The 20,589-nt window shown below is 32.5% G+C and overlaps 1 protein-coding gene across 9 annotated transcripts in view; it reads right to left on the reverse strand.

The window, feature by feature from the left end:
• The window catches only part of LOC105835844 (protein lap4), a 365,219-nt gene that overhangs the window by 49,213 nt on the left and 295,417 nt on the right, over positions 1 to 20,589 (reverse strand). For all 9 annotated transcript variants that reach the window (XR_001139022.3, XM_012679440.3, XM_012679437.3 and 6 more), the window contains one exon: positions 20,116 to 20,221. Coding sequence is in view for 8 of the 9 variants with exons in the window: in XM_012679440.3 (XP_012534894.1) it covers positions 20,116 to 20,221 (106 nt within the window). In the remaining variant the exon portion in view is untranslated. The remainder of the gene's footprint in view (positions 1 to 20,115; positions 20,222 to 20,589) is intronic.

A 20,589-nucleotide genomic window follows, 5' to 3' on the forward strand; every position in this document is an offset into this window, starting at 1 on the left:
TTCTTAGCAACCGTGTTGTTTACGCGGGCGCGCTCGTCAGATTTGATCCGGAGTTGTCAATCCGAACGGACGTGCTGTTTCTCTGTTCGTGAACGATCTTTGTATTTTCAAGTCACATTAAAGAGTTTTATCAGAAAGAGAGTGTCTTTCTTATTTCGTGCGGAAGTGCACGAGTGAGAGTGCGAGACAGTCTTGCCGAGCAAACGCAACAATATTTATGTAGAATAGAACATACACACACACACGGGGAGAGGGGGAAAAGTGCAAAATCAAACATGTGGGCGGGGGATCCATTCGGCACTTTTTCCGTAATATTAACAAACGCTTGTACTGTACTATATGGATTTGTGACTTTCGCCAAGATCCACGTTGTTCATTTCCAATGTTTTCATATTATTCAAATAGCGACATAAAATTGGTTGGATTAGAGTTAGGAAAAATTACAGGGAGGCGGTGCAGAGGGAGAAACTCCGCCCCTCCTCTGCCCACGCATTCTTTATAGCATATAACTTCTCAACTTTTCGTGTAAAACGTGATCTTTATAAACATATACTTTGGAAAATTACATGTAATTCATAAAACTTCTTGTGTTTATATCTTTCTAATAAACAAGGATCGACGGCTAAAACCTTTTATGCATTACTTAGGGTCATGATCTTGACAACATATGTCAAGGTCAAGATCATTGGGACCTTTATATTCAGAATAATACTCCTATTTGGCATTTTACCATCTATTAATTTATGCGTGCTTTATAAAAATTAATGCGGGAATGTAGGGAGAGAGCGAAGTCCTTCCTTGTACCTCGCCAACGCATTTCCTGCACTATGGGTTTGCGACTTTAAGTAAAGCAGAGATATCATGTATCGTATTTATAAAACTTTTTTGTCAATAACTTTTTAACAATGACCGCCGATTAAGTTATAAGGAAAAGTTACTCAGGATCATGTCCTTAACAACATATGTCAAGGTCATCGGCGTAGGGTCCCCAAAACTAAATAATTACCGAAATTTTATATTTATTTATAAAAACTATATATACAGATTACATCTATAACAGATTAGATCTATAAATTTTATAGATTGTTGCAGAAGTTTGTAATAAGTACGTATAAATGTGTTGAATTAATTTAAGAAAGTGCTAAAAGTAAATTGTGCAAATGTTATCAAAGAATACAATAAAGTTTTTGGTAAAAATGCCTAATAAAGGACCTAGCCTCAATAACCTTGACCTTGCCGTATGTTGTCAAGGTCATGACCCTGACTAATGCATAAAAGGATTTAGCCGTTGTTCGTTACTGATTAAAAAGTTATTAACAAAAAGTTTCATAAATACAATACATGATATCTCTGCTTTACTTAAAATTGCAAACTCATGTGGTGCAAGAAACACGTGGGCGGGATGCAAAGGGAGAGCTTTAGCCCTTCCCCTACATTCCTGCATTCATTTTTATAACATATCCTATCTCCGTGGGGCAGAATGTAGAAACGAACAACGTAACAACCTCGTGGAGGTAATTATTCAGTTTAACTACACCAGATATCGATAAAAATATGCTCATATTCGACGCATTTTTGCACAAAACGAAAAAATCTGGCAGAAAAGTGTCGCTCTCCTTTATAAAGCGAGATTTCCATCGTTAAAATTGACTCATCGGGTTACTCTAACCTGATATCTGTCATACCGACAAAAAGTAGCGAATAAGCATGAACAGCGGACAGTCCTTGTGTGCTTTCCAGCAAGACACAGTGTAACACAGTTTCCACTAGTGTGAGCGAGACACACTGACATGTTCTTTCTCACACTAATGGACACTGTGTTACACTGTGTCTTGCTGGAAAGCACACCTTGACCACACAAGTGGATACAAAAAGTGCGCGAATTTTAAATGTGCACGTATTTTATGACATCGACGAAATTATTAACAGTCTCTCGTTGGTGTTTATAAGGATCTCGTTTTGCGTGAAAAGTCGTGAAGTTATGTGGTACAAAGAAAACGTGGGCGGAACCCTCCCCTGCACCCCTTCCCGTAATTTTTCGTAAATTTAATTACCAATTTTAAATCACTGTTTGGCCATAATTTCAAATCTGACATCGCAACGTGGTCAATTGAATATTTATAACCAAATAGCGATTTAAAATTAGTTGAGTCAGAGTTAGGAACAATTACCGCCTACGTGTTCTCTATACTATATAACTTCACAACTTTCAACACAAAACAAAATCTTTATAAACATATAATGTTAAAAAATTACATGTAATTTTTTAACATTACATGTTTATAAAGATTTTGTTTTGCGTTGAAATTCATAACTTTTTGTGTTAATAACATTCTAATAAACAATGAGCGACGGCTAAAACCTTTTATACATTACTCAGTCATGATTTTGACAACATAAGTCAAGGTCAAGTTCATTGGGGTTGGGGGTTCCCTATTCAGCATTTTTACCAAGTTTTTTTTATGTTAATAACATAAAAAAAAACTTGGTAGCTATTTAGGAATGCACAAAGGTGCGCGCGCGCGCGCGCGTGTGTGTGTGTGTGTGTACGTATATGTGATTGCGTGGACAAAGGAAACAAAAGAAATTTTCTATTTTGATTCTATTACTCATAATGGTAGACTAGTTTACCTATTTAATAACTTTAGCTAATCTGTTATTTAACTCATCAGCCATTAGCCTTAGTCTCCTTATCTCGGCCTGATTTTTTAATAAAGTTCCGAAAACGTCAAATCTCCAATTTTTTTTAAACTATGTATTTATACTTATATATTTTGACGCGCTAATTACGGATATAATAGTAAAAATTGGCGCTGATTTTTATAGCAAAAACTATAAAAAAAATATAGAAATCATTTCTTCTATTTATTTCCGTAAATAATAGAAATTTAAAAAAATATTTCAGATAAAAGTTGTAGATCTCTCCAAAATGAACATTTCATGTCCATTGATTTTTACGTGAGTAAATCTAGCATCTCCACCGCTGAAAAAAAGTTCGGAAATATAACATAATTTTCTGTTCCCGAATTTCCTGGTCCTATGTGTTAACAGGAGATTAAAACCAAAAGTGGGAATCCTAAATTCATGTAAAGTCTAGCATTTCCACTAATAAAAAAAAAGCGTAAACAAAAAACAAATATACTAAAATTTTCTGCTCATTTTCTGCTTTAAGAAACCGTAAAGAGATATCAAAAATATTGAACGGTTATCAAAGTAACGGCACTCAGAACAATCATACAACAACGATACAAGAAAAAATCGTTAAAAAGAAAGCTAACAATGCCACGACAACTTATAAAGTATTTCCTCAATCAAATACTCGTAAAATATACAATTAAAAAATGTTTAACTTGCACAATATCTTTAAAAAGCCTTAAAATTTACAAAGTAAAACAGTAAAGTACCCTTAAAAAATTAACTGCTGCATCAACTATGGCTTCAAAATAATCATCTATTCATCTGCTCTTAAGATATTCAGGTTTCGAATTTTTTGCTCAATATTTAACTTGTGCAACTCAAATGTTAATGCGCGCATGCAAGAGTAAACTATCATAAAAATATAAACTGTTGCGTAGAGTACGGTATCAAAATAATTGCCTATTTATCTGCTCTTAAGATATCCAGGACCCGCATTTTTTGTTCAACATTTAACTTGTGCTCAATTGTTCAGATGAGAGTGCTGACGCGCACGCAAGAGTAAACGAGTGAATATAATTTGCCCACGTTCGAAATGGCCACGTTCGGAATAACAACGTTCGAAATGGCCACGTTCGTAATGGCCACGTTCGGAATGGCCACATTTAAAACGGCCATGTTTGGAATAATTTTTTTTCTAAAAGATTTTTACCCTAAAAAATCGCTTTTTTTTTTAAACGGCCGCCATTTTGCCAAAAATCGATATTTTAAAAATCGGCCACGATAAAGACTAGATAATATCATTCAGTTTAAAAAAATTCTAGGCTGGTCTGTTTCAGATAAGTCCTGTATGAGCTGCAATTGGCACCGCGGAGCACCTTTTTTGAACAAGATCTTGCGACGAGGACAATATCTCCGCCATTTATAATATTTTTAGTTCAAATTTATTCTGAAACATGTTCTAAGAATGTACTTTAAAGTAAAGAAAACTAGAATTAATTACATATATTACGTTTCAAAAAAAAAAAAAAAATCGAGAAAAAGGCCTATTTTTTCTGGGTGTATGTAGCCTCTTAAAACAATAAATTTCTGCCTCGAATATAGTACCAAAATAATCGTTTATTTATCTGCTCTTAAGATGTGCAAGTCCTGAATTTTTTGCTCTATATGTATTATTTTAGATAGTTTACTCTTGCATGCATGCATTAACCATTGAGTTGCACAAGTTAAATATTGAGCAAAAAATTCGGAACCTGGATATCTTAAGAGCAGATAAATAGGCGATCATTTTGATACCATAATTGATGGGGCAATTTATTTTTTTAAGGTAGTTTACACTTGCGTGCGCGTATTAACAATTGAGTTGCACAAGTTAAATATTGAGCAAAAAATTCGGAACCCATATATCTTAAAAGCGGATAAATAGACGATCATTTTGGTACCATACTCGATGTTGCAATTTATTTTTTTAAGGTAGTTTACTCTTGCGTAAGCGCATTAACAATTGAATTATACAAGTTAAATGTTGAGCAAAAAATTCGGGACCTGGATATCTTAAGGGGGGCAAGTCATGTAAACCAAAATTTTTTTTCTTGCTTAAATCTATAGGAAATTTTCCGTAGAATATGAAAAAAAATAGTAGAAACCGATTTGAGAGTTCCTTCTATGTTATTTTCGTCAAAAAGTGAACGGTTGAATTGGGCGGAGCACTCATGTAGACGAGTCGGAAACTCAGTCTTTCGATCCCTCTGTAATAAATGTTAACTTGGCTGTGTTAGAATAATGTTCGGAAAAACAGGAAGATCTGCTCTATGGCCCTGGAATCGCAGATTAGCAAAAAACTGCAGTAAGTTAAAATAAATTACGATTTTTTCACGATTTTGTTACTTGAACTTTAAACGCGTTTTTCTCCAAACTCTACTTTTTAAAAATTGGCGTGCAAGATAACTCAAAAACTATTCATCCGATTGAGTTCTCCTTGTGCATACATTTAGATAAATACTTTCCTCATAAATTGAACCTTTATTTGTAATTGTATTGTTTAAATAAATTATTTTCATTGCATAATTAACACAATTTTTCGTAAAAATCAATACTTTTTTATCTACGTGTCGCCATTTTTACAATTTTGCATTATTTTCTTTAATAATAGGTTCAATCGATAACGCAAACCGTACAAAAAAGAAATCTATTTGGTTTTCTGTTTCAGATGAATACAAGCAGCGCTACATTGCACGCCGACAAGTGACTTCAACGTCGACGCATTAGATTTACATTATTATTATTTATAACATACATATTATTTTTCTGTCAAAAAATATTTTTTTAGCAGTTCAATATTACAATAACATACCCTGAAAATTTCAAAAGAATTGGTTGTATAATTTTCTCAAACAAAATTCCAAAAAATCACTCAATTTTCAGCGCGTTACATGACTTGCCCCCCTTAAAAGCAGATAAATAGACGATCATTTTGATGCCATAGTCGACGCAGCAATTTACTTTTTTAAGGTAGTTTATTCTTACGTGCGCGCATTAACAATTGAGTTGCACAAGTTAAATATTCAGCAAAAAATTCGGAACCTGAATATCTTAAAAGCAGATAAATAGACAATAATTTTGATACCATACTCAATACAGCAGTTTATTTATTTATTTATTTATTTTTTTTTAAGATAGTTTATTCTTGCATGTGCGAATTAACAATTGAGTTGCATAAGTTAAATGTTAAGCAAAAAATTCGGGACCTGAATATCTTAAGAGCAGATAAATAGACGATCATTTTGGCACTACAAAGTTTCAATGTTGTGTAAAAATATGGAAGTTTGTGGGAGGAATGTAAACAAAAACTTTAATTTCCGGGTATGCACTTGCCCCAGCTCACATTATACAAAATGATCTAAAATCTTTTGTTTTTAATACGTCGTGTTCCTAACTTAATTCTGAGATAATTCTTCTTTTCCTAAAATTTTATCTGAAAACCTTAGTTTTTGAATTGTTAAAAGAAATAGTTGTATTACGGGTCGGGTACAAGAAATAGGCAAGGACGGCGCAACTCACTGTCGGACGCGACTGTCTTACGCGAGGCGCTTGGTATGATCAATCAATGACTAATATACACTGGCGCAAAAAAAAACGTGACAAAAATTTTGACCGATTTTTAGGCAATTTTCAAAGTGATGCAACTTTGCGAAAAATCATCCAAATTACATGTACTTTTTTTTAAATTAAAGAGCAAAGACTCTACTTTAAGAATCCCTAGGCGAAAGTTTGATTTGTTAAGTGCGAACCCTTTGTATCGCATGAAAACCAAACATGTTTTTTTAATTGAAAAAAGTAAAAGTTTGTTATCATTTTTCACAAGTTTCTCGTTAAAATTTGGCTAATATTAATCAAGATTCTTAAAGTTCATTCTTCTCTAAGCAATTTAAAAAAAAAAAATGTCGATACGATGTTTTTTGTTGATTGCACACGAGTTTGAAATTTGCACTGCATTTTAGGGTATTTTAGCAAATAAATACAGTATTTTTTGAATATCATGAATTTTGAATATCAATATGATATTGCACATTGATTTTATTCGTGTTGAACTCAATTATACCGCTGTTATCAAAGTGACCTGATCTGCACCACGTGGAGAATGACGATCGGATTTTGTACATCATGTGGCCCTGAAAAGACTAATTTTTTAAAATAAAATTTGAACTTTTATTTTTTATGTATGAGTATGTGTATATGTATGTTTACGTGTATGTGTGGGTTTATGAGTATAGATGAATGTGATCTTCTGTTGACTTCAGTGAAATTGGTGCGTCAGCTATCCGTTACATTCAGATCAGTAAGTACAAATTTCTACCGATGAATTTCAGAGCCACATAATGTACAAAATCCGATCGTCATTCTCCACGTGGTGCAGATCAGGTCACTTTGATGACAGCGGTATGATTGAGTTCAACACGAATAAAATTAATGTGCAATATCATATTGATACTCAAAATTCATGATATTCAAAAAATACCGTATTTATTTGCTAAAATATCCTAAAATGCAGTGCAAATTTCAAACTCGTGTGCAATCAACAAAAAACATCGTATTGATATGTATTTTTTTAAAATTGCTTAGAAAAGAATAAACTTAAAAATTTTGATTAATATTAGCCAAATTTTAACGAGAAACTTGTGAAAAATGATAACAAACTTTTACTTTTTTCAATTAAAAAAAGCATGTTTGGTTTTCATGCAATACAAAGGGTTTGCACTTAATAAATCAAACTTTCGCCTAGGGATTCTTAAAGTAGAGTCTCTGCCCTTTAATTAAAAAAAAGTACATGTAATTTGGATGATTTTTTGCAAAGTTGCATCACTTTGAAAATTGCCTAAAAATCGGTCAAAATTTTTGTCTCGTTTTTTTTTGCGCTAGTGTATAATGCATGCACATACATGTATCTAAAAAGAAAATTTATCTCCAAATAAAATCAAGAATACGACATTTTGAAAACAAAGATTATTTTATTAGCATACATTTTATCTAGCAAGTATTTAAATACAACTTAAAAAATACAAAATTGCAAAAATAATGACATTAAAAAATATAATTTTTTCTTAACAATGCCAAAAATTGTTTATTACAAAAATATTTATTAACGGATAGGTTCATGCTGTAAGGAAGATGTTAAAGAATTTATGTGTAAAAGGAGAAGTTGATTTATTGAAAATCTTTTGAGCTACACTCCTCGGCACATTTCGCGAGAAGGCAGACAGTCATTATTTAAACAACTTCAAGTTTTTTCACAGTAAAAAATATATTTTTTGTATATTACATATGCATTAAAACATATTTCAAATTTCAAAATAATTAAGTCATACACTATAACACCGCAATAAATTCATGAATTTTGGTTAATTTTAAAACTGTTTACATGAGTTTTACTCCTTAACATACTTACAAGATAATTTAATTGTACCATCAGTCAATTTTGAAAACTATGATATGTATCACCATCCAAATATAAAATTAAAGCGGTCAAAAATTTTCCTGACTTTACAAGAGTGAAACAAGCTTAGGTCTTACCGAATATTTTTACTTTGTACCGTAATATTCTATTATATATAGAATTCCATTATTATATACTACATAATATATAGAATAAGATTATGTATTGTAATATTATTATATTATTATGCATAACTGTTGAGAATTTTTTTGAGACTAAATATTAAGTTTGAGTTTGGCAAAAAGGAAACACATATGTTGAAAAAAATGTATACTAAGCTGTATTAAAGTTCTACTGACATTGAAATCGGACTTCATATATCAATGTATGACACATCATACATTCGACACATCAACGTACAAGAGGGGTGTCGATAAGGTCCGATTTTGGCCTACTTTAAATTTTTTTCTAAACTATTGTATATAATTTTTTACGACTTGTTGAACATATTTGAAAAGTTTTTAGATGAAACAAACATGTAATTAAGATTAAATAACTTAGAAATTGTATAAGAATTTCATCATAACAATTTTAAATTGCTTCCAACAGAAAGGGCTTCCGGATATATGCCGCGTTTTGACACAGCGTTGCGTCGACGTTTCGCAAACGTTGCAGTTTGCATCATCAGGACTAGGAGCTCTGATAATAAGCTCTCTTGGATTGTAACCATCCTTATATACCCCTTGTCCTGGTGATAGGGATGGGGGTGAGGGGAGAGAGAATTGTTCATCCAATAGTAGCACAGTTCATTGGCCCACTATTGGTAAACTGTTGGTCAATCTTAATACAATATACTGGCTTACTATTTACCAATTAATATGTGCTGTTCAGAAATGTTTTTAATTGATCAATTAAAAAATCGGAAGACTAGTGTGCCAAATCGGTCTGATAACCTTTATCACGGTTAAGGTTATAGAGATGTTTCAAAATTTCTAAACTTTCACGATGTTTCGTGACAAAGTAACCTTGAGAAGAAGCTAGCATTGTAGATTTTTCGAAATTACACGGAGTGTCCAGTCTCCATCCAGTGTTCGGCTAAGGCTGATTGAGAAAAGTGACCATATTTGGTACATTGTTGATGTTGTTTGATTCGTGTACTAATTTTCCTTCCGGTTTCTCCTATGTACACTTTTCCGCAAGAGCAGGGGATTTTGTATACACCTGGTGATTCTAAGCGTGGTCTCTGATCCTTTGGATTAAAAAGTAACTAGAAAATCTTTCTTTGTGATTTGAAGATTACTTTTATATTGTGTCTACGCAAAATTTTGCTGATGCGTTCTGTCGTACTTTGAAAATACGAAAGGAAAGCAATCTTGTTTTTTTCTCTTCTTTTTCTTTCTCTTCATTCAGCGTCCCGATGTTATTGACACTGGAAATTTTGTTCTTTAATTTTTGGACTGTTTGACTGATATTTCTACTACTATATCCATTTTTTGTTAGAACTTAATTGAGATGTTCTAACTTCCCATTTAAGGGGCTCTATACACCAGTGAACTAATGACTGAATTCTTTTGCGAAGGATGATGCTGAAAAGTGGCATGAAGATATCAATCTGTGTGTGTTGATTTTCGATAGACCTGATGGCTTAAACTCTTAAAGTACCATCTGCATTCCTTTTAACCAACACATCTAGAAAAGAGATTTGGTTGTTTTGTTCTACTTCCATTGTAAACTGAATGTTAGGATCATGAGAGTTGAGAAACGTAAAAAATTGAAGAAGGATATCTCTGCCATGGCTGCAAATCTCAAAAGTGTCATCAACATATCGGAACCATATAGATGGTTTGAGAGATGCGTTTTTTAGAATTTGATTTTCAAAATGTTCCATAAAGATATTTGCGATGATGGGTGAGATGGGAGAGGCCATTGCTGCTCCAGAAGTTTGTTCAAAGAATTCTCCTTGAAATTGAAAGTTCCAGTAGATTTTGTTTTGATTTTAATGATTTTGTTCACAAAATCTATTAAATTCTTGGGCTCTCCCATCTCACCCATCATCGCAAATATCTTTATAAAACAATGGACAAGAAAGGATCTCGAGCCGACAAGAAAAAAAGGATCGACGTAGTTACTAATGCATCGGAAAACGAAACGTCTGCCAAATTATTTATTGAGTTATCGTAAATCGCAGATGACTTAGAAATAAGAATATCACCATAATAATTTGTTTGAAACAGGAGGTTCAGAATCACGATGATAAAACAGCAAAGTACGTCTATTTCTCTGATGTTTCGATAATTCCCGAAAACGTTTCCTCATATTTGACAGGACGAGAAACATCTACTCATAACCCTAACCCTCGGAGAACACATAGGGTCAATTTGACCCTTACCTCGAATTTGATCGTAAATATCTTGAAAACATTTTGAAAATTGGCGGGCCTGAGGCCTTCTTAATACCTGTAGTTTGAGGTACTAACTATATGTTAAGATGCTCCTTTTGTACAGCGCAACACGTAATAGGTGTTGGGCATTATTCAAAGTTGATGTAGGGTCATTCTGACCCTGTTGTGTACTAAGCGTCGGTTTTTCAATAGTGAGGACGATGGCATATAGTTTGCGGCCACGTATTCAGAATGTCTTAGTACGTGTCGAACAAGAATATTTCGATGGCAACAGTTCTTCTGAGGAGGATAATGTCAGTACAGTTAAACACTGACACGTCGTATTCAGATTATAGTGAAGCCGACGCCGACGATAAATAAGTTAACTTTTATCACAAATCATTTAAATAATGAAGTATTCACATATATGTAATAAGAAATAAATTTTTCTAAAATTTTTTTACAAAAATGTTTGATTTCTTTTTACCTTAAAAACCACTTTCATTATCTAACAAAATAAATACCTTTTTTTCAAAGTACACTAAAGTATAATTTTTTTCTTGATTTTACTACACTTCAAGGGTACACAGGTAAATTTTTAGCCAGAAATATTGAAAAATAAAAAATAATTTTTTTCGTAAATTACGTTTTAAAAAAAAAAAAAAAAAAAAAAAAATTGTAAATTTTTAAAAATATGTAAAATATGTTAAAAATATACTTCTAAAATTTCCGCGTTTTCGACCTGGGACTCTATTCTGTATCGGCTACTAACAACTATCGGTGTCGTTGTGCCATACCTACGCAACGACACCGATAGTTGTCGGTAGGCAGTACAGAATAGATCCCCTGCATAAAAAGTTGACTGAAATCTGACGTTTAAAGTTGACGGAAAGTCAACTTTTCGTTATGACGGGAAGTCGACTTTTAGTCGGCGTTTCTTGGGACATTCGTCGACTTCAAGTCGACTTTAAGTCGATTTTCGTCTTTAAAAAAGTCGACTTTACGTCAAGTCACAGTTACGGTGTAGTCGACTACAAGTCGACATAAAGTCGACTTTTTGCTCTTAGGGATAATTAAATTACACAAATGTAATTAAATTACATAAATGTAATTTAATTACTTTGAGCAACAATTACTTTGGACATCCATTACAAATGCTCAAACAAATTAGCAATTCAATGGTGTTTAATTACAAATGTTCAAAATAATGTGTAATTAAATCACATTTAATTATTCATTGGTTCGAGCATTTTTAATTTGGTAATAGTCAATTACAAATTCGCCCATCTCTGGTCGTTACCCATTACCAGAATTTAATGTCGATGGCAAAAGGGATAGTTTAATACCAAAGTAAAGAAAAACTCAATTAGAGGACAATGAAATTAGAAAACTAATCAAATTGGGAGAATCGGTTAACGCAATAGATTTTGTAAAAACGGTCTACAATTTCGTAAAATCAAATAGCAAATTGTTAATTGTAATACTAAAGAGTATACAATCACAAATTATTAAACAAGTGCACGAAATAAAACGTTTTTCAGTGGCGAAAACTGAGGAAATTTTGCATAACAACTATTGGATACTAAACGTTAAAGCAAAAATCGAAAAAGTGATACGAAACTGTGTCGCATGTATTTTAGTAAAAAAAAGCCGCTATAAACAAGAGGAATTTTTAGATCCAATCACAAAAGAGATTTATCTTGACACATATCATATCGATCATCTAGATTCCCTTTCTTCCTAAGAAAAGTTACAAATACATGTTTTCATCGTAATTGACGTTTTTTTAAATTTACTTGGTTGTACATTATCAAAATACAAATAAGGTTCTAGGTAAATTGCACAAACAAACATTAATTTTCGAAAATTTGCGCAGAATAATTTGTCATAGAAGCATAAATCTTTTATCTCGTAATTTTTCTGTACGACCGAAAACATCGAACATGTTTTGATCACAACTGAAATGCCCAAAGCAAACGGACAAGTCAAGCTCGTGAACCACACACTTATACTACTTTAACAAAGTTAACAGACCGAAACATGAAGAGTGGTATCGATACTTAGGACATGCCCAATAATATTTAAATATCATCGTAGGAGTTTGAACATGGACTTGTTTCGTTTGTTATTCGATGCGATTAAAAAATAACTCCGAAATTCAAAAGTTAATCAAGAGCGAATGGATAAAAATATTTCAAGAAAAGTGCAACCAACTAGAAGTAATAATATTCAAGGTTGAATATCTATCCCAGCAAACATAGAACATGTTGTAATATTGCTGTGATGTTGCTACAATGTTATAACATTGCCGCAATGTTGCTGCTATATTCTGTGTTTGTTGGAATGCGTCGAAAGGTCGAGTGTAGGGAGTGTATTATTTTCTGTGGGTAGTATTTTCGGGAAACAAACGTGTATAAACGTGTCGAAGATTTAATGGCGAGCGACATATAAACGTTTTTCAAGTCGAGTCGAGCGAAGAAATTTTCTCAAGTCAGTGGAGCGGAAACTCGGCGAAATAAGTTGAACAGAAGTTCTCACAAAGTTGAATTGCAAGTCCTGTGAGTTCTGCAAATTTATCATAAGCTATGAGTCCTGCGAGTTTTGTATTATGTTTCGCGAGTTATGAGTTGCGTACACTGCGAGTTCCTCTATCTCTTTATAATAAATATTCTTCTTTTATTTTGTACATAAATAATTCCTCATAAATATCTCTACATTTATTTAGTTTTAAAAATGTTTCTTATTTTAAATCTGATTTTTATTTTTCAATTTTATATTCATCAAAAAATTAAAAAAATCTTCAAAGTTAGGTGAGACATATTCGGTGTAAATATTTTTAATTTCTATTTAATTTCGTATTTAATTTCTATAATATTTGTATATTGTATATTGAATATTTAGTCTTTATTATATTATACTCACTTATATTAAATGTTATCTATATGTATTAACCCTCAGGATACAAAATGGGTTAGCGTAACCCAGAGCAATTTTAAAATGCATGCCGTTTTTAAACGGAAAGTGTTGGGGGCGGATGCTGAGGGGAAAACCCTTTGAGATTCCAAGCATTAATCCACCGCTTGGTGGGACCCACTGTGTCTTTAGAAGCTATCGAACAAGCATCACAAAATCTTCTCTCGGGTATTTTTCACCCATTTCATACGAAACGTCACAAAACTGCGGTATTAGGTAAAATCAAATTTTGCATAAAAATGATTTTAACTGTTTTTTTTTTAAGTTTAATGCAAAATTATCATTTAGTGAGAAATAAATAAGCATAAAGTGTTATTTGTTATTTTAATAATAGGCGTCTTCGCGGTGTCTAGTTACTCTAATTTGCATTTAAAATTGCAAAACATCATCATAGATTTCCTCGAAGCAAGAAATCTGCCAGAAGATCAAGATGTGCGTGATTTTCTGGTAGATAACAAAATGTCAAAGCAAGAAAGACGTAAATTGTGTCCTTGTACCTTAGATAGAAAGATATTATAAGTGTTTGCAGTGTAATAGGCCCTTAGACCATATACTACTGGACTGCGCATTGTCTATGAAAACTGTTACTGACAAGGGAACCTCACGAACCCGAAAATTCTGATTTTAATGAAACTTGGCATAAATGTAGAGGGGGTAAATACATGAATTTAGAAATTATAAGTTGGTGCTTACAAACGGTTTAAAGGGTTGAAACCACCCTTCAAAGATTTAGAGTTTTTGCCTTTTCTCGATATATCTCGTAAACTAAACAAAATATTAAAAAATGTTTCATACAAAAGTTTTACAGTATAAATACCTCTATCTAACTATGTTATTTATTTTTCAAAAAAATTTTTTTTCAAAAACTTTTTTAAAAAAAATTTTTTGGGAAAAAATAAATAACATAGTTGAATAGAGGTATTCATGCCGTAAAACTTTTGTATAAAACATTTTTTTTAATTTTGTTTAGTTTACGAGATATATCGAGAAAACGCAAAAATGTCTCAACTTTGAAGCGTGCTTTCACCCCTTCAAGCCGCTTTTCAACCAAAATAAAACATTTCTAAATTAATGTATTTAGCCCCTCTATATGTATGCTAAGTTTCATTAAAATCAGAAAATTTTCCGTTTGGTCTTATAAACGGTTTGAAGGAGTGAAACCACCCTTCCAAGGTTGAGACATTTTTACCTTTTCTCGATATATCTCGTAAACTAAACAAAATATAAGAAAATGTTTCATACAAAAGTTTTATAGCATAAATACCTCCATTTAACTACGCTGTTTATTTTCCGAAAAAAAATTTTTTAATTAAAATAAATTTTTAATAAAATTGACTTTTATGTATATAGCATTTATAAAGTAATAATACTATCTTATATACTACGTTTTATTTATATTATCTATGTGTATATTATGTATGTTATATATTATCTATGTTATAATACTATACATTTATATTACCTGCATCCCCATCTTTCATTTATAGGCTTTCATTTATTGGTGGAATATGTATAATTTGAAATAAAATAATTAACATATTAAGAACATTCGCAACATTTATGTGTAACATTATGCTTCGCTTAATTAAAAACAATCTAACAGAAAAATCAAGCACACGTTAGATGTGATACTGATGTGAAAATGACTCGTAACATTATTAATAAAGACACCAAACTTTTATTAATACGTGATTTTTATTTTATATATGTTACATACCGTGACATGATAAATATAAAACTTAAATGTGAAATATGTGACGTAGACAGAATGAACACTGTGTGAAAGCAACGTGACTACTCTAATATTGCGCAACTGTTAGATGAAAACTAATACATACAGGGATGCAGATAATATAAATGTATAGTATTATAACATAGATAATATATAACATACATAATATACACATAGATGATATAAATAGAACGTAGTATAAGATAGTATAATTACTTTATAAATGCTATATACATAAAAGTCAATTTTATTGAAAATTTATTTTAATTAAAAAAAATTTTTTTTTTTTGAAAAATGAACAGCGTAATTAAATAAAGGTATTTATGCTGTAAAACTTTTGTATAAAACATTTTTTTATATTTTGTTTAGTTTATGAGATATAGTGAGAAAAGATAAAAATATATCAACCTTTAAAGGGTAATTCACTCCTTCAAACCGTTTATAAACCCAAACAAAAAATTTTCTAATTTTAATGAAACTTGGCACAAATGTAGAGGGGGTAAATACATTAATTTAGAAATGTTTTATTTTGGTTCAAAAACGGCTTGAAGAGGTGAAACCACACTTCAAAGTTGAAACATTTTTGCATTTTCTCGATATATCTCGTAAACTAAACAAAATATTAAAAAATGTTTCATACAAAAGTTTTACGGCATAAATACCTCTATTTAACTATGCTATTTATTTTTTCCAAAATTTTTTTAGAAAAAAATTTGTTTTTGAAAAAAAATTTTTTTGAAAAATAAATAACATAGTTAGATAGAGGTATTTATACTGTAAAACTTTTGTATGAAACATTTTTTAATATTTTGTTTAGTTTACGAAATATATCGAGAAAAGGCAAAAACTCTAAATTTTTGAAGGGTGGTTTCAACCCTTTAAACCGTTTATAAGCACCAAATTATAATTTCTAAATTCATGTATTTACTCCCTCTACATTTATGTCAAGTTTCATTAAAATCAGAATTTTCGGGTTCGCGAGGTTCCCTTGTGAGTAATGGGAAAGAGACAGCGCTATAATTATGTTACGTCCAGCCTTATTAAATTCAACTTTGCTTACGTAATAGAAAGAATTTGGGAAACGAACGCACGTAAGGCATGGAAGGACGTAACGGATTTTTAAATAATTCCGTAGGCACACAATAAACTGAGAGTAGGTGCCCCGGTCGGACGCACCATTATAACGTGAAAATGCGAGTCAACGTGCCGATAATGCTCGCTAAAACCCGTTTTCAGGTCGTGCCCCCGTAGGTCCAAATTTCGAGTCAGCAAATTTAATCACTTAAACTCAGGACTGGACCATGTGCTGACTTTGATCGGGAATGTAATACAGGTCGTTTATGAATTTAAATAAATAATGAAAACTTTATTTAAAACTTAACAAGAACATATTTTATTTTTAATAATACTAGTCATGAGATTACAACCAAAATTTGTTTCTGTACAATTCTGTACAATTAAACGCTAAAGTTGTTTTGACAATGAGATTACCTGAATATATCATATTTATTTAAATAATATTAGTTATTGGAATACAGTAAAAATTTCAACAGAATATTCGTTTCCATATAATCAAGCGCTGAAGTCAGATTTTGATATTAAGATTGTGCGGTCTGAGTGTATCATATTTATCTTAGTAATATTAGTTGTACAACAAAAATTACAATCAATTTTTGTATAATATCTAGTTCTATACAATTAAACATTAGAGATTACGCGGTCTGAATGTTCGTACGTGATATTAATTTAGGGTAGGTTAACAATAATTATTTGATAAATTTAAGGTAATTCGGACGACACGATCATAAGATTTGATATTTTATATTATTTCTTCTATGGTGGCGGTGGAAGGAGAGAAGAAATTGTAAAAAAGGTTAGTGGGAACGGCAAAAAGGTTGTAGTAATAAGGGGTAAAAACTAGGATTGGATCTGTGGGAGCGAGTGCGGATAGAATATTTAATAACACCTCCGGATTTATTACTTCCGGGTTAATTATGAGATCGCGATAATGTTGTAAAAGAGGGTCGGTCTTCATGGGGAATTGTTCTAAAAGTTCTATTAGCGAATTTCGGCTGCCATCGTAATGATAATAGGCGCGGCCGGGATGAAACTAGATCGAATTCATTTACGATTTCTATTAAAAGTGTAGGAGAAAGTGGGGGTAGAATGTCTGCGGGTTCAGGGGAACTTATGGGGGAATAACTTGGGGAAGGAAGAGGTGAACTAGTTAGAGGGAAGGGTCGAGGAACATGAAGTTCTTCGAAGATGGTAAGGGGTGAGGAGGGTCGAGGAACACTAGGTTCTTCGAAGGTGGTAAGGAGTAAGGAATGTCGAGGAACACTAGGTTCTTCGAAGGTGGTAAGGGGTGAGGAGGGTCGAGGAACACTAGGTTCTTTGAAGGTGGTAAGGGGTGAGGAGGGTCGAGGAACACTAGGTTCTTCGATGACGGTGGTTGATGGCGGATGCAACGACTCGAGGTATTCTTGAAAAGCGCGATTTAATTGTTCCCGAGCCCGTCAATTTTGACTCTGACGCCAACGCCGGGCCGCCCAGTGTTTGCGTTTTAAACGGATCGGTTGGTTATTCACTACGACGTGAATAAAATAATACGTGATTTGATGAAGACAAAAGGGAAGGGTGTAACTCGAATTTTAAATAAAATAGTTGACTTGCTGATCGGTTATTGACTTTGAAATGTCCTGATCGCCAGGTCCCAAGTAGAGGTAGATGGAGGTATAGACGGCAGGGCTCAAGGTGGTGGCTCCCGGTTGACTAATCCGTCGCACGTGCGGTTTAAAGGGAATCCACACACTAAGTTCCACTTATCAGTTTTTAACCACTGTCACTCGACACGTAGTATGCCAGTCGTACGAGATTTACACGGGGTCGTCTTTTTGAAATAAAAGGAGTGTCTTCTGAGTGTCTCTCCGACCACTAAACGGAAATATGGCGCGAACCTCGACTCACGGAAATAACCAACAATTCGGGCTTGTAAAAAGGATATGGCGCGCACTCGAACAAGAGTAAGCTTGTTGTTGCGATCTTTCGGATCGCAGTTTTTATATCAGATTTCCAAAGGGGAGAATCGTGATGTAATGGGACGAGCGATTTCCTTCGCTCTAGGATTGGTAAGCCCTTCCAACGCTACTAAATTCTCAGCTCATCTATTGCACTTAGCAAAATTATTATTTTATTTGGATGACTAGCTATTGGTTCATCCTTTCTTGTCTCCGCCCGAATTATTACTTTAGGTGTGACTATAGGAGAGGGAAGTTCAAATCTTAAAAATTCCTATCTAAAAATGAAGAAAAAAAGGGAAATTTATGTTTCTTACGCGTTTATTTGCAGAGAATCGCGCCCTCGGTTATTATTTGAGCACGAGGCAATATTTTTAATATTTCCGGATATTTTGTTCGGTGGAGTTTAGTCTTTGATATTTTCCCTTTCTTCATCTTCGGTTTTGAATCCGAATTATTTGTAAACATCGTATTTGAAGGGACTTATTACAGGCTATTGGAAGGAATCTTGGGCATTCCTTGAGCACGGAGAAATCGTGGTTTATATTGCAATTAATAAAAAGGTGTTTGTTTCGTGTTTGTAATCAACATTATCCCAGACCTTAAGAAAAATCCTATCTAACGGTTTTCCTTTGATAATACTTTAAAAAAGAAAATTTGGAGGCCTTAGTTTGCTAGTTGCATTTTTCAGTTTATGAGAGTTCCCCCTTTAATATAAGATCCCAATCCGTCGCTATATCTCACGTACATGATCGTGACAATAGAGCAATTTCCAAATAATTTTATAGTTTTTAATGATCGTCAGGATGAGATTTCCTTTATTTACTTATTTTTCTAAGGGTCGGCAGATAAATAGGAATCGTGAAGTCTGCTGGATGAAACAGTGACATATATATATTAAAGTAGCGGGCGTTCGTGCTAACTCCTGTTCCAACAGATAAACTGTAACATTTTATGTAAATTATCGATAAAGATTTGAAAAATGTATTACAATAAAATATAAAATGAAATATATGACACTTTATCTGATAGAATCCATCGATATCAAAGATATTTCTATTGCATTAACTAGATTTAAGTGTCCACAATTATTAGCAAAAGAATATGTCAAAATGTGGCAACGCAGCACTTGGCAACGTTTACTCCACCGGTGGAGCATTGTTTCTTTATCACACGCGTGAAAAAGCACTATCTGTCTCTTTCCCGTTACTCTTCAACAGTCTGTACAAGAGGCGATGCGCGGTCCAGTAGTATATGGTCTAAGGATAAGCATATGTGTCGTGATCACACGGCGGAAAAATACTGCGAGTGTAGCAATTAACGCACGCCATGAACAACAAATTCAACAATAATTATTTAAATTTTTAAAGTTATAATATCTACTTTATAAATATAAGAATTCTTAATATAAAATTATAAATTTTATCATTTAAATTATCCTTTACCACCTATAAAACGTATTATTTATTGTTACAACAATTTATTTAAAACAATATCATTACTTCTGTTTTTTAATTAATAAAAATTGATGATAATAAATTATTAAAACATTTTTATTATTTGTATCAAAAAATATAAGTATTTCATGTTATGCGTTATTTCGATGACATCGGAAAATATCACATTTTTATATCGCCAAATAAACATAGTTTTAAAACAGAATAAAAAATCTGACCATAGGTTTTTAAAGTTTACCTTTACATTTTTCCATTTCGATTAAAAAAAAAGAGTTGAAATTGATTGAATTCATTTGGAGGTATGAGCCGACAAAGTTGATAGATTAAGCTAACCCAGTTTTATACTAATCTTTTTTATAGTTCGTACCCTGAGAATTAAATACTCTCATTTGATCCATGTTTAGAATATAAATCATAATGAGTTAAATGTAAATAATAGTTTGCATCATTATCACAGAATAAAGATTATTATAAAAATTGAAACTTACTTAGGTCGTTCATTATCCTGATCATCCATTATATCTAAATCTTCAAGACCTTCAAGTTGTGCCCATGATTTGAGTTCGTCTCGTGTCAAAGTTGCAATTTTTTTTTCTATAAAAACATGATTTTTATAACGAAATACAGTTTAAACTTATTGTTGTTAGAAATAAATTATCCAACAAATAATAACTTAGACTTCATAAATTTGTCCCAACTGGCAATTTTATTATAAATTAAAGTATTAAGTACAATGTTTTGACGTCGTCATTAGGTCTTTCCCAAATAGAGAATTGACAAAATTTGCCAAAAAACATTGTGGTCAATGGACTTGTGGCCGCAAGTCACGGTTCATACACTGCGTGAAATAAATAAACAAATAACCCACATGGAAATTGGCATCCAGTGGATGTCCAATAGACGTCCATTAAACCTCCATAGATCCATGGGACGTCCATCTATGTCCATGGTGGAAGTCAGAT

This window comes from Monomorium pharaonis, chromosome 1 (assembly GCF_013373865.1).
Source record: "Monomorium pharaonis isolate MP-MQ-018 chromosome 1, ASM1337386v2, whole genome shotgun sequence".
NCBI classification, from domain to species: domain Eukaryota; kingdom Metazoa; phylum Arthropoda; class Insecta; order Hymenoptera; family Formicidae; genus Monomorium; species Monomorium pharaonis.